We start from the raw sequence: 14,649 nt of genomic DNA on the forward strand, positions 1-14,649 counted from the left end.
TTGATTAGACAATGCATGATTTATTATTTTGACTAGTTAGGTACAAAAACTGAGTCTCTCTCATAATCAGAGATTGTTTATCTCTTTTCAAAAAGTGGATAAGGATATGTAACAGAGAAATCCTTACACCAAGTTCTTCAGTAATTGCCAGAGCAGGATAAATGTATAAAATGAGGTTAGGCCATGAAACATTTTTATGTTTAAATTTAAATTCTCATCCCTAAACACCTCTATTAACAGGAGATTTGAGATGCAACCATCCTCCTATTTAAAAAAATGAAATCTTTAAGATTGAGAAACATTTGTAAATAATGGATCCTTTAAATATCTCTGAACTTTATTCTAAAACTTACAAGGAGAAATAGTAATTGCTTTATATAACCACTGATACCATTTTAGCATTTGATGAAGATGTTAATTTATGGTTGGTTAGCAGTTTATGGCTGTCATTAGTTTTTCAGTTTGGTCCACATTGGAAATCTATTTTTCTTTTTTATTTTAATCTCAATTATATAAAGATATGGTTATGTTTTATCTAAAATGTATCATTCTTCTATAGCATTTCAAATTATTCACAGATCATAGTTCTTATATGTGCATATATGAATTTAAAAATACAGCAATAAGATGCTTGAAACAGACCATAAATTTGCTTCATATTTTATTGCATCTCTGAATCAGGTTGAGGAGACAAGGGCAACTATGGTCTTTGGGAAAGAATTAACTCTTTCCCAAGCTGAAAAGGAGAATAACACATTGTGCATAATTAAAGCCGACTCCCCATCCAAGCATGGTGGTGACTTGTGAGCCTTGTCCATCATATATGGAGTGGGGTTGGGGATGGTGAGGATTGATAACTGCCAAATCCTCTTTTCCTCTGCAGTCTAACCTTCCCAACCCATTCATTTCTCTTTCAGAGCTCTCTAATCTGTACTTCTGTACTGCCTAAATTAGAGAAAAGTGGAGAAGAGAAAGAAGGAAAATTCACACACACATTCTAGTATACTTGATAATTTTGCAATAGTTAAGAAACAGTCTCCTGGATTTGTTAAGACGAGTAATTTAGAAAAATTGGTAGAATTTAACCCAAATCTAACCTCAGGGAAAGCGAGCAGTTTCCCTGCCGCGTGAGGAAGCGAGGAGCTCTTTGGGGTTTAAAACCGGGGCGCTTTCGCGGATGCCTCGGGTTTGGTGCGGCTGCGGGGTGTCTCTTACAAGCCTGGCAGCTACGTGTGAACCCACATGCCTGCTGCCATACAGGGGACAACCCGATCCTCGAGCCACCCTCGAAGGACAGTTTGAGGCAGAGCCCCTGAAGTTCTCTTTTTGTCCCAAGGAACTTTGCGGTTGAAGGACAATTGCGCCCGCAGGGGTGGCTGGAAACGTCGGTCCAGGGGAAGTCCTGACAGAAGGGGTGCTCTTCGGATACGGATCCCGAATCCCTCCGGATGCGGATCCCGAATCCCTTCGGGAGCACTGCGCAAGCAAAAACAGCGCGGTGGGCGCGAGTGCTGCGTGGACGTCATTTGGTGTGTTTGCAACCTAGGGCTGCTGGACCTGCTGGAAGGCGGCTCCTTTCCTCCTCCAGTCCTGCCAGGTCCCAGCACAAACACACTCCGCGTTATCCCGCCCAGCCCTGTGTACTGGAATCTTGGTTCTAAACACCAGTCGATCAGAAGAGCCGGAGATTTGCCGGGCAGAAAAGACTCTCACCCTAAGAGTTGTTTCTACTGTTAAACTGAAGTTACTGGCTCCTTGTTTTCCCTTCTCTTTCCCTCCTTCCATCTACTGTGTCTAAAGTTTGATTTAAAAGGCCGAATTTAAATAAACCTGCAGCTCATTGGCTTGGCAAATCCAGAGACTTTCAAGTTGCACATGCCAATGCAGAGAGCGCAGGAGCCGGGCTCATTTACTTTGCCCACCCAACAAAAAAATGTTAATTGACGTAAAGTTGCTTGGCACGTGGATAATTTAGTCTTACCTGCATTTTAGTTGAAAGAAAACCTATTCATGTTTCTGATGTTCAGGTTTTGCAATTTAATTTTGTTTAAAGGCACCTTTGTGTAGTTGTTCCCGCCCCCTCCTCCTTTCCATCTGAATCACATTTTCATTAAAGGTTTGACTAAGTAGTCTCACCTGACCAGGATTCATTAGCTCCTGCATTCCATGAGCACACTTTCGGGTTTCCACTCGTTTCCTCGCTCCTCCCCGCAGGGCCGCCACGATGTGCTGCGAGCCGGGAAGTGAACTCATGATTATTTTTCAAAGTCTGGGAAGTGTATTATCCTTTTTTACTAGTGGTAATTAGTTACCATAGCATCTAATACGTAAATGTGCCCAGAGCACACCATTAACAGTTAAACGGAGGATTCAATTTAACACATGATTATATCTTTCATAAGTCATTACATTGGAAAAGTCAATGCCACTCATGCTGGAGCAATCGCAAGGTCGGGGCCGCGTAGAAATGTTCGGTTTCCGCGTGCTAGACCAAGAGTGCGAGTTGGTGGAGAAGGGAATTCTGTGAGTCTCGGCCTCGCTGCTGTAAGGATGGATGGTGGGTGCGATAGGAGGGAGAGGAATTTAAGCGTAACACAGAATCTTGGAGGGGTTGCCCAGCTGCGGGGACTGGTGAGGGCATTGCAGACCGCGTGCGAGTTCGCGCGCGCGCGGGCGCGCGCGCACACACACACACACACACAGACACACACACAAATACGTACCACAGGAAGGGAGAAGCAGCGGTAACTAGAGAGCTCTATCGAAGATGATGATTTGCTGGTCCTGCAATCGTAGAGGCAAAGCTAACCCTTATGTTGGTGCCCAGTGTGAAGCTGGCGATGGGACCCTAAGTGAGAATAAAAGGCCAGTGGGACTCAGTTTTTGCTTGGCCTCATCTGTCCACTCTCAGCTCTGTAAGGAACACCAGCAGAGAGATCGGACTGGCGGGATGGGTGTGCCTGAGAGAAGCACCCCAAGGCGTGGTGGATGCCAGAGCAAGCTCAGGGGTGGCCAAGATAAACTTGCATTCTGACACATGCTGCAGTCTTAGGAACCAGGCTATCTGCTCTGACCCAAGGAGACTTTTGCAAGACCACACTGATTCCCCTGGTGCTCAGTCCCCCATTTCCGAACTATGCGCTCCATACTGGACAGACAGCTGGGGTCAATGGTGTGTGAGCTAACTCTTCAGACTAGGCCAAAACTCAGGGCTCAAACCCCAGAAAGAAAGTAGCTCTAGGGCTTTATCGGGAGTGGAAAGAGTTGTCCTTCCAATCACTGGCTTCCTTTTCTTAAAGCTGCTGCTGAAAACCGTTTAGAAAGGTTGGAGTTAGGGCAGGGAGGATCACGCAAGTAAACCACACAAAACTCCTCTCCTGTTTCTTCCAGATGTCCCATGTTAATTGCTAAAACCACAGGCTGGCCAATTCCTAGGTTTGGAAAGAGGGTTGATTTGTCTAAAATCATCAAAATGAAAATAAATGTTAATAAACCTAATACATTAAATAATTATGCCTATTCATATGACATTTGAATTTATTCTCAATATCTTCCTATCCCCACCCCCATCCATTTCAAGTCTCCTTCAGGACTAAGATTGAAAGCTGAGTGATTAAAGAGAGGAGGATTCTCATTTCTTTATTTTTTCCCTAAAGTTCAAGATGCGTTATTTTGTACAATTTTTAATAATAGTTGAACAGTACAAAGGTTGCAGAGGAAGTATTTCAAGAAGGCCTTCTAATAATGAGAAATATTAAGCAGTAAATCTTGCAGCAAATGTGTCCCCTACAATGTTAATATGCAAAAGGAAAAAAAAAAATCTGACTGGTGGTGGCTGTGGTTAATTCCTAATCAGAATGATGGACAGCAGGGCCAGAACAATACAAACTAATGGCTGTGTTGCTGATCACTTTACCCCTTGATTAAAGACACCCAATTATGGTGCAGAACAGTGTCGTAATTATGTTTCTTAATCACATCCAGGAGGTTTAATTGCCTTAACGATGTGTTTCATTAAATGAATTTAGGTATTATAGTCGACAGTTTTCATACACAGTTGTTTTCAAATTAACATAATATTAGACATCGTCATGGAAATTGTTTTAATAATCATAATTAGACGCACCCAGGCTTTGTCTGGTAAATGCTGAGAGACGGGTCGGCTCCTGCCTGGGGGCTGCCCTGGTCTCCTCCCTCCTTCTGCCCTCACTCCCAGTCTGGGAGGGCTCCAGCTTCAAGGCCCTTTGCTGTTATGTTTTCTGAAAAGTTACAAGTTCTGATTAATCTTTTTTGATGGCAAGTGGAGCAGAAAATATCCTTCCTCACCCCCCACTAAGTTAGATGGCATTTAGGGATATCTTTATGAGCAGAGGCTGTATAGACAAAAATGCATTTAGTATACTGGGTACAGAGGAAACATCTAACTTCTGCACCACCACCACCACTACTATCTCTGCAACCTGCGCCACAGTAAAAAATCACGCCTTCTATATTTGAGGGCAATATAAAGGTCAAAATACAAGTCTCAACAGTCATTCTTTAACAGAATCAAAGTCTAAATCAATCCAAACATGGAACCTAAAAATCTCATCATCAAGCAACACTATTAAGTTGTGATCATCTCTATGGGCATTGTGTATGCTTATATGATTCAACCCAGTTAATTCTTTTTATCACAAAAAAGTAGAAAGCCACAATGAAATCAGCACTCAGAGAATCCAAGTCCATTTTTTTCCTTGCCCTTCAGGCATTTGGAGGTAGAAATTTTGATGACAAACTCTTGACTTTACCCTCTTTGACGGGCCCTGGCATGGTTAGCAATGCCATACAAGTGGAAAAAGATTTCCAGGGAGAATGTGGCCTTCAAAGTTCATGCCAGTAGCCAGAAACTTGGAATCTCTTCTCGGTTTCACCACTGACCCCATTCATCTCTCCTCCTTACAACAAGTAAACAAGTAAATTAGGGCTACTTCTAATTGTGCATCCCTGCAAAAACTTTAGTTCCACCTTCTCTGAAACTCCTTTCTTTTTTGTTACCTTTCAAGCAAAGAGTAACACAGAAGAGAGGTGATTGCTTCTTCCACAAAGCACAGCATAATAAAATGTTTGATCAAAATATTTTAATAAAGATTCTTTCTGACATAGATACACATACAAATGGTCATACATAGCTGTCATAGTCTGATTGACCTATTTAATACATATATCATTCTTTACACATCCAAAACCCGCCAACAGATCCATCACAGCTCCCAACTCACCATCCAACCTGACAAACTGAATTTGTATTATCTGCAAGGAGTGGAAAATAGCAGGACTCCATTTTTAAAAAAGATTTTCTTGATTTTCATAGGGCGGAAAGGCAGTCAAACAGCCATGCAAAACTAAAACTGAAAGCTCACTTTGGGTAAATAGCTTCTTGTTCTTCCTTAGTTTTATTTCTTTTTAAATTTTTTTTTTTTTAGAAAAATAACAAAGGATTTCACACCATAGGCAAATCAAACCAGTCTTTTAACTTAAATAATTCTCCACAGTTAAAATAACTTATATATGTACATATATATTAAAAGCAATTAAATTAGACCTTTTAAAAATGCACAGCACAGCCTGGAAAAATATTTGCTTAGCATGTTCTTACGTATGGGATCTATTGCTGTGATGTTTTTCCCTTTTGGAATGTAAAGGAGTCCCCTTTCAAAAAAGAGATCAATTCATTCATCAATTAAGAATACACCTCTCCTGTAATTTTTGGACTGAAGCAATTTATTAAAGCTCAATTTAAATACAGGGATGATGCAACTGAAAATATCCAGGTGACCTTTCATAAACCTAAGCAGCTTAGATACATCAATATTTCTCTTCATACTTGTTGGCAAATAAACCTTTAAACACTTGGCACACAGTATAAGTAATCTATAAAACAATTTTAGAGGCATTAAAAAAATCTGCACGAGACCCATGACCTTAACACATGATAAATACTGTTGATGTGGAAGGGTCATTGAAGAATAACAAATAAATAGCATGAATTGTTAATACATCATCGCAGAGTAGAAAGTAACAAGGTGCACATAAATATTTTTAAATGCAATTCTTTCAGCCACAGTCAGTTTTTTCATATCACTCTCGCCACAACTTTGAGCATTTTCACAGGATTAAAGTTCAGAGACAATAAAAAATACAAGTCTTTCATAGCAACATGTCTCTCTCTCTCGCTCTCTCTCTCTCTCTGGGTTTTATTTCCCCCTCACTTAAGTCAACATTTCAAGTTTTTCTCCTGGCTCAGAATCAAAATTTATTTTCAAGTGCCCTTTCTGATTTGTCTGAATGAATATTCCATCTCTCATGCTACCCAACCCCTAACTCCTCCTCTCCCCCTCAGCACTAGCCAAATCCACAATTATTAGTAGGATTAGTATTTTGCCATTCAAACACTCTCCAGTCTTAATAACCAAGCACCACTTCTCAACTTATTTTTCACCTTTAAGGAAGATTCCACTTCCTCGCGGTCTAGGCTGCCACCAAAGTTGCCACTTTTCTGAGAAAAAAAAGACATCCATACTCCATCCCAACTCCACCTCCCTCCTCCCTCCCTCCCCACCCCAAAGACCGAGATTCTGGGGATGTCAAGGCTAAAAGTCCCGTTTGTCTCTGATACTTCTCAGTTCTTGCCTCTGCTTTGTTTGCTCTGCAAGTGTTTCACAACTACGAGAGGACCAAAATAAAGGGGTGGGGAGCAGCTTTTCGCTTTCCTCTAGATTTTGAGTCGGTCTTGTGTTTTTCGGGGGTGTGTTTAAGGCTTCTCCGTGCACTGTTTGCAGAGGCTGGAGGAGACGCTGTTAAACAGGGCGCACTTCTCCGGGCAGGAGGCAGCCGGGGGCAGTCCGGCGCTGAACGGGTAGCCGGCTGCCTGCTCGTAGGCGCCGAGCGCCGGGTGCAGGGCAGCAGCTGCTGCCGCTGCAGCCGCCGAGCTGGGCAGGGAGGCAGCCGAGATGGCCTGGCCCTGGTTGAGGTAGGCGACTAGGCGCCGCATCTCCTCCAGGGCCTGCGCCTGCATGAGGATGTAGTTCTTGGCGAGCAGCAGCGTGGCGATCTTGGAGAGCTTTCGCACCGAGGGGCTGTGCGCATAGGGGATCACCGCGCGCAGCTCGTCCAGCGCGTCGTTCAGGTCGTGCATCCGCCGGCGCTCTCGGGCATTGATGTTAAGCCGCAGCGCCTTTTGCTCTTTGGATTTCTTGCTGCTGCTGCTGCTGCTGCTGCTGCCGCCGCTGCCGCCACCACCACCGCCGGCGCCGCCACTGCTACCGCTGCTACTACCCCCGCCGCTGCCGCCGCCGCCGCCGCCCAGGCCCCCCGGGGGGACGCTGGCGCCGCCGTGGAGGTGGGCATTGGAGCAGCCCTCGGCTGCCTTCGCGCCACCACCTCCCGCTCCCGGGGAGGCCCGCGGGTCGGCTACTCCGGCCCGCAGCACCAGCTCGCAGCGACCGTCGCTGTCGTCGTCGGGGCTCTGCTCGCCGCCGCTGCTCTCGGCCACCGAGCCCCGGCTCGCGCTTTCGCCGTATTTGAGGCAAAGGGCGGCCCCGGCCGGCAGGCTGCTCAGGCTAGGGTCGCCCCCAACGCCGGCTGAACCTACTAGCAACCCGGGGACACCCACCCCGCCGCCGCCGCCGCCGCCGCCGCCGCCGCCGCCGCCACTTCCCGCGCCGCCGCCGCCGCCGCCTCCTCCAGGCGGCGGCAACAGCAGCCCTGCCCCCTCCGGGTCAGCCGGCTCGAAGCAGCCCAGGGGCGACGAGGAGGAGGACGCCGGGCGTTCCCGAGGCGGCGGCGCCAGGGACAGGTCCATGCCTGGGGGCGTGGAGCGGAAAGCCGCTTCCAAGCGCTTGGCGGTGGAGGCGCTCAGGCTCTTGTGCAGGAAGAGGTCGTCCTCGCCGGTGGCCGCTGCACCGAGGTGCATCCCGCGCTCCATGGTCCCGCGCCGGCGCGCAGCCCGGGCCGCCGCGCCCGCTGCCGCCGCCGCCGCCTCGGCCCCGGAGTCAGGCGGCCCCACAGACGCGCGCGAGCTGGGCTCCGGAGCTGGTGCGCGCGTCGGTCCTGGTGCTGCCGGCAGCCCTCTCCCCTTCTTTCTTTTTCTTTTTCGCCTTCCCCCGCGCTCGCCGCCTCCTCTTCTTCTTCTTCTTCGTCTCCAGCCGATGGTGCTGGCTGCTGGGGCTCACCATGGGCCGCGGCCCCGCATGGTGGGAGGGTGGGCGCGGAGGGAGTGGAGCCGCCGCCGCCGCCGCTCTGAGCCCAGCCCCGCGCCTCCTCTCCGCACCGTTTATCTTGCTTGGATTCACCTTCAAGAGATTTCCGGACCCATCAACCAGCCGCCGCCACAGACGGGGGAGTCTTTTACATCATTATCTCTGAGTAGGTTATTATGAAGAAGACTCGCCTGTTGGGACAGCGCTTTCTACCCAATCAGGTTAACGTTTTAATTAATAGGATTAAAACGGTAACAAACAATCGCAGGCGCTATCTGGCCGCGAGTCTGAATAGTTTCATTTCCCAGGTCTGAAGACAGGCAGCAGCTAGAGCTTTATAAAAGGCGCCTGCTCCATTATTCTGCCTGCCATCTGTATACACAGCTTAGCGCATATGTTTGCAAGGCGCTGGGTCCTGTTAGTAACCCAACAACTGCCTTTAGCTTGACATGTGTGGCGACTTTCACTCATCAATGAGCACACTAAAAGCCCTACTTAGAGCCGAGGATGTTCTTTGCTCCTTCAGCAAATTGTAGATCGGCGGCGAAGCCTGGGAGTCCTGTGGAAAGCAGACGCCCCCACCTACCGCACCCCACCCCCCACTGCCCTTCCCTCGCCACTGCTGTCTCAGCTTGTGCTAAATTACCCTTCCGGGCGAGAATTATACTCCACCCCTGTTCGTAGGATGACTGGTCTGGATTTGGGGATGGGACCTTCCGAGAGAAGGTGGTGTCCCAGCTGGCTTGCCCAAAATTCACTCTAGATTTTCAGCTAGTCAGAGAGCAAAGCAGTCGTCCCCCCGAACACTCTGCCTCGTTTCCACACACCCCACTGCCCATTTCCTACCCAGATTGGGAAAAAAGCAAAATGAAGAGCAAGTGATCATGCAGCCCATTTTTTTTAAAGGTGGGGTGGGAGTGATTTTGCAGTGGTCTCCAAATAATTGTTACAGTGATGGTAATTGTGAAGTACACAATTTCCTAAACAGGAAAAAAAAAAGAAACAAACAAAAACAAACTGGTTTCTCAAACTTTCCTTACGATGAAAATCTGATTGCTTCAAGGGTCAACTTCACCAGGAGTCAAATCCGCTCCCACACCAAGTGAGGCATTTATGCATATTTATTTACCCGGAAGCCATTTAAGGACATCTGGATCAGCCTCGGTTGTTCTTGGAGGGTTCGGGAAGGGAGAATGTAAAAACAAGTGCTCCTCTCCGGATGGGCACTGGTACACGCGGTCCTCTCACTCCTGAGTTCGGTCTCTGGGTACACATGGTATTTAGCAGCTGGTTTTCATCCTTATGACATAAGTAAAAACAATATTTCCCAACACCTTCCAATAACTCTTTCTTATATGGCAGGATTACTGAAGACTATGCAATTTTTGGTTTCTCTGGTTTCATTAAAAACCTTTTAATTGTGGCTTTCGGAGTTGGCCCCAGGTGTTGGACTCTTTTCATTACATTTCGCTCTAATGTGATGAAATTCTAATTCTCTCCTTACCATATGGTTAAATTTCCCCACTGAGAATTAGTTGAAAAAGGAGAAATAATCTATTAATCTCTGTAATAGATTCACAAATGAGGTTCGCCACAGAACCTGTTTTTGAATGGTAATATCAGAACAGTTGGGCACCTTATTTCATAAAGGAAGGGTGAGGGCGACACAAAAATGTCTGTATTTTCACCTGGAAAGGATGAAAAGGGGCCCAGCAGTATCTTTCCATAATAATTCCCTGAGATACAGTCTTCCGGGGACAGAAATACTACGTAGACGTCGGTTACCTACGCTCCTTTGGATGTCCTGGAACCTAAAGACTGAGAAAGATCAGGCGGGGCTACGGGAGGCTCTTGTGCCTGGGACCGAGACCGGGGGTTCTGCAGGCTTGAGCGGTCCCACGTGTCTCGTCTGGGACCCCGAGGCTGTTTACGTGCAGGGCAGCCCCTCGCTCGCCGCACCCCTCCCACCGTCCCTCCTCCGGCTGTTAACCCCTCCCTTTAGAAAGCTAAAGATACGCTAGTGTTATTGTTTTTCAATTAGCAGCTTTGTTTTCACTGGGATCATAAAGATTCTCTCTAAACATAGGTGGGTCGTGTATGCATGACGCTAACTTATCAAAGTCCTTGGGTCACTTTCGGGAGGGCAGAGGCTGGCCCGGTCGTGGCTCTGGGCAGAGTGGAGACACATCTCACAGTGTCTGACTTAGTTCTCCAGCCAGCTTGCCCTTTTTGTGGGCTGCCACCTTCCGCAGGGCGCCAGGATTCCTGCCGGCCCGAAGTGGACATTTGAAGGGCGAAGGATCGATCATGTCAGGGACTGGTGGGGGGCGCCATGCGGGGCTGTGAGCGGCAGAGCCGAGATGGCAGAGCAGGGGCGACACTGAGGGCAGCAAAGGCCCTGCCAGCTCAGCTAGACCCAGGATCTTCGCAGGACCTTTGTCTTTCGCCCTTAGACGACAAACACTTCAGCGCATCTCGTGGCCCTTCCCGACCCCATCTCCACGACCTCCTACCACCTCCCTCCTCTCCCTGGCCATCCAAGCTTCTGGAACAAACTTTTGCACAACTTCATTTTACTCGGTAGGAGCCAAAAGCCTCTTCCTTTTGTAATTCAAGAAAATCCCCCTAGTCTTCCCGGAGGAGGTGGCTGCTTAATAGTCGCTGAAAACTTTGCTTTGGGAAACGGCCGAAGAATTTATGGAAGCTCTAAATACTGGCCTTATAACAACCGTTGGGGAATGGTCTTTGAGGATTATGCACTCGTAAACTTCTGCTGATTGCTTCTGGGAAGTTGTCAGGCACTTAACACTGCATTTATCTTACAGGGCAATGAAAACACATCTGCCCGGTGTCTCGTTACTTGGTTTAATCGTCGCCAGCCCTAAGTCACGGCCTCGGCTCCCTCTCCTCAACTGTGTGGGTTCCCGCCGCCTGGTTTCGGCCGGGCGGAGGGGTGACGTCAGCCGCTCACACAGTGCCCCCTGGCCGCTGGAGCTCGGGAAATCTGTGCGCTCGAACTTGGCTCCGCCAAGAAGCTGGGCAAGGATCCGGGCTCCTGATGGAACTGGCCAGTTGGAAAAGTGGCAAAGGAAAAGCCAACATGAGCGCTTTCGGCTTGCGCGGGCAGAAAGGGTGGGAAGTCAGGCCAGGGCGAAATCTTCCGACTCACAGATGACCGCTTAGAATGAAAACTACGGAAGGGAAGTCCTCTGACTCTGCAGTTTCACAGAGGGTCACTGAGTTACCAAAGCAGTTGGGAAACAGAGGCAGAGGACTGCCCCCACTCTGCCCGCAGCAGGGGTACGGGGGGCAGCTCGGGACACCCTGGGGACCAAGCGGGCAGTGGGCGCCGTCCCCGAGCAACACCCAGCCCAGCGCCCCTGGTTCTGGGCTGGTTGGCTTATCGAGGCTGGCCAAAGCATCAGGAAAGGGAACATTCTCGGCCGGGTGTTGGGTACCAAATTATAAACGCCAGAGCACCTTGTGTAAAGATGAATATCGTTTTGTTACTGCGGGAGGGAATACACCTACTGCTTTGAAAGGAGTTTAAAATATTCAGCAGGCAGTACCGCATTGAAATTAGTGCATTGAGCTGCAGACCAAACTAATTTCTAGGTACTATTTAAATTTCTTAATGATCATCTTGATATTTGCTTGAAATTTGAGATAGGAACCCAAGTAAAATCAGAACGGAACATAATCTACTCTAAAGAGCAAAGCCAGGAGTTCCTCTTTGTTATTTTTATAGTACTGATAAATAGTTTATTACTTAATTAACTAGTTTGAAAAGTTACAAGTCTGAATTTGGGTAGCTATGTGTATCTTCTGAGAAGGAAAATTGTCTCTCTGTGTGTTTCAATTTATCTCTTTCAGAACAGTCTAAAAAGTAAAAACAAAGTTTGGCAAAAATGACAACTTTTGTTGAGAACAGCTCTGGAAAAGCGAATCCACTGAGAGCCGTGGGAATTCTCCGCCAGCTGTGCTTCCCCAGCCGAGGAAGAATCCAACCCTGAATATCGTTTGTGGTCCCCACCGCGGAGACCCCAGCTGGACCCTCTCCTGAAAACTGCCCGGGGAGGAGGGTGCGGTCTCAGCGCCCTCCACTGCGGGGTCCAAGGCGCAGTAGCGGGGCGCGACCCCAGCGCTCCAAGCCCAGCATTCTTGGCAGCTCTCCAGGCCCCAGTCAGAGGCACATTGACCTTGAAGTTGCACTTGACTCGCCCACCCGGGGCTGCCTGGTGGCGCCTGGGTCAGCTTGAAACCCGCGCGGCTGAGGGGGCTAGGTGTGGAGTTCACCATACTGCGCCCCCGACGGATTTGGGAGCACGGGATCTACTCGGAGGCAGAGCGATTACAGCCCATCAAGCCCCAGAGGTCAAGCCTTTCGGCGTCGTTTTGTCGTCTGTATTTTCTCATCTCCTTCGCTGCCGAGTCCTACAAAGCTCACTGCAGAGAGACTGGGTCCACATGTGTGGGCTCATGAGGAGGAGGACAGCGAGGGTGACGACGCTGGGGGACTAGCGCGAGCTGGCGCATTCCTGGCAGTGCGCCAAGGGCCCCCCCGTCTTGCTAGTCTTTCCAAGTTGCTTGGCAATTCCAAAAATTTGACTGTGGAAAAGTTGAAACTTGTTCATATAACGTTCTTTCGAAAAGATTTTCCTTGTCTGTATCTATTTTACAGAAAAGATGTTGGTCCTCACTACTGTTTGGGGACGAGTTACCCTAAATTTGAACAGACCTTGAAGACAAACCCTGAGTCCCGGGAGGCTTTCTCAGCGCGAGGTGCACACACGGGTCCCCGAGCCCACCGAGAGGGTTTCACCTGGCTCCTGAGTGGTCTTTCCCCACCTTGGCGACTTTGAAGGCCAGGGGGACCGTACAGTGAGCGAATAACTTAGCGCCTGCATTATCACTGCTGAAACCTCAGAGAACAATATAGGACATGCGGGTGGAGGTAGAGCAAAACTAGTGAAGAAGAGTTTATGAGTAATTCATAACCGCCTCGCCTACTTGGGACAACTCCTTCATTCAGTTGTCCTCCTTAGGGGGCTGTTATGCTTATTTGTGTCACACCCTTCTCTCCCCTGGAATCTTATCATCATAGAATATTAACCATTTGAAAAAATTTTAGACATTAAACTTGTTCGAGGAAAAAATGGTAAACACTGTTAGGGATTGCCTGGCGTGCACAAATTAAGGAAAGAAAGAAACTGAAAATTCAGCGCGGCTTTGGGAATTTTAGCTTTGCGATTTAAAACCCACAGCGCCATCTCCTGGTAATAAGGAGAATATAGCGTTGGATGACAATACTGAAATGCTGACTATGAAATAGTCAAATATGAGAAACGCCTCAAAAATTTTCAGTGATAGGTTGATTATGATTACAAAACATGATCTGACATGGACATTTATTATCATTAAAAGTTATCAGACACAATCCTGGAAGCTAATTATTTGTAAATAGAAATTTGTATATTTATGCATACATATATTTTATAGATTCAGACGCTTATGCCGTGAATTTATGATAAGATATGATTCTATAATTTATCATAAATACATAATTTTATAAAATAGTTCCCTGTTTTACTTTTGGTGAGTGATTTTACCATATATGGTAGAAAAAGAATAATAAGATGTGGTGATACATGGAAACATAAAATCTTCTAGTTCCTCATTGCATTTCACTAGTCAACATTAATAAATAATTTAGCCCCATTTGTCTCAATAACCTCTCACTTTATCTAAGTCTTCTCATCATGCAATCTTACAGAATGTCTTACTGTGTTAATGTTAAGACATCATGACAAAAATGTGTTAACATTATTCAGACATTCTGATCCTGAAATATCATCTGAAGTTAAATTATTTTCCAAAAGTTTAAAGCACATAATAGAATCATAAATACCTAATACTTTTTCATTAAAATGTTTCTGAAGTATTTTTTCAAGCTTTTCTCCCTTTGATAAATAAGATTGAAATACACTAAAATTTAGAGATGATATCCCTATTAAAAGCATTTCTCCTCTATGATTGTATACACAGCCCAGCTGCTTGAAATAAAAATAAAAGTAGATATGCTTTTCGTAGTGTACAAAATATTATGAATATCCTTCAAAGTTGTAGATCAAACAGACAAATGTAAACTTTACTTCAGTTGAAATATTCATTTTATTTGATTAATTAAAGTGAAGATCTATTAAGCCAAATATTTGGACTCATTTATTCTGTCAATGTAAGAGCTCCTGTTTGAAAGAAAGTTGATTATATATAGGAGGAACTAGATAAACAGATGGTTATCTAGAGAGCTTTTCACAGTTAAATTTTGAAATTTAACTTGGATACGTTTGATATCTTCTCAAACATCTTTGATGAGGTCATCGGATCTATTCTAGCAATGCAGTATTGT

General features: G+C 46.7%; 2 protein-coding genes across 2 annotated transcripts in view; one reads left to right on the forward strand and one right to left on the reverse strand.

The window, feature by feature from the left end:
* CYP7B1 (cytochrome P450 family 7 subfamily B member 1) overlaps positions 1-974 on the forward strand; it is a 208,610-nt gene extending 207,636 nt beyond the window's left edge. Inside the window, exon 7 of the mRNA XM_055286234.2 lies at positions 918-974. Within this exon, the coding sequence (XP_055142209.1) occupies positions 918-949 (32 nt within the window). The 3' untranslated portion in view covers positions 950-974. The remainder of the gene's footprint in view (positions 1-917) is intronic.
* A 4,131-nt stretch (positions 975-5,105) lies between these two features.
* BHLHE22 (basic helix-loop-helix family member e22) lies at positions 5,106-8,812 on the reverse strand. Its single transcript, XM_055286236.2, has one exon. The coding sequence runs from the start codon at positions 7,964-7,966 to the stop codon at positions 6,794-6,796; it is 1,173 nt and encodes a 390-aa protein (XP_055142211.1). The 5' UTR covers positions 7,967-8,812; the 3' UTR covers positions 5,106-6,793.
* Between the last annotated feature and the right edge of the window lie 5,837 nt (positions 8,813-14,649).

The sequence above is a fragment of the Symphalangus syndactylus genome, chromosome 7 (genome assembly GCF_028878055.3).
Source record: "Symphalangus syndactylus isolate Jambi chromosome 7, NHGRI_mSymSyn1-v2.1_pri, whole genome shotgun sequence".
NCBI classification, from domain to species: domain Eukaryota; kingdom Metazoa; phylum Chordata; class Mammalia; order Primates; family Hylobatidae; genus Symphalangus; species Symphalangus syndactylus.

Coding starts and splice junctions, on each gene's coding strand:
- BHLHE22 (XM_055286236.2), bottom strand. CDS start 7,966: ATGGAGCGCGGGATGCACCTCGGTGCAGCGGCCACCGGCGAGGACGAC.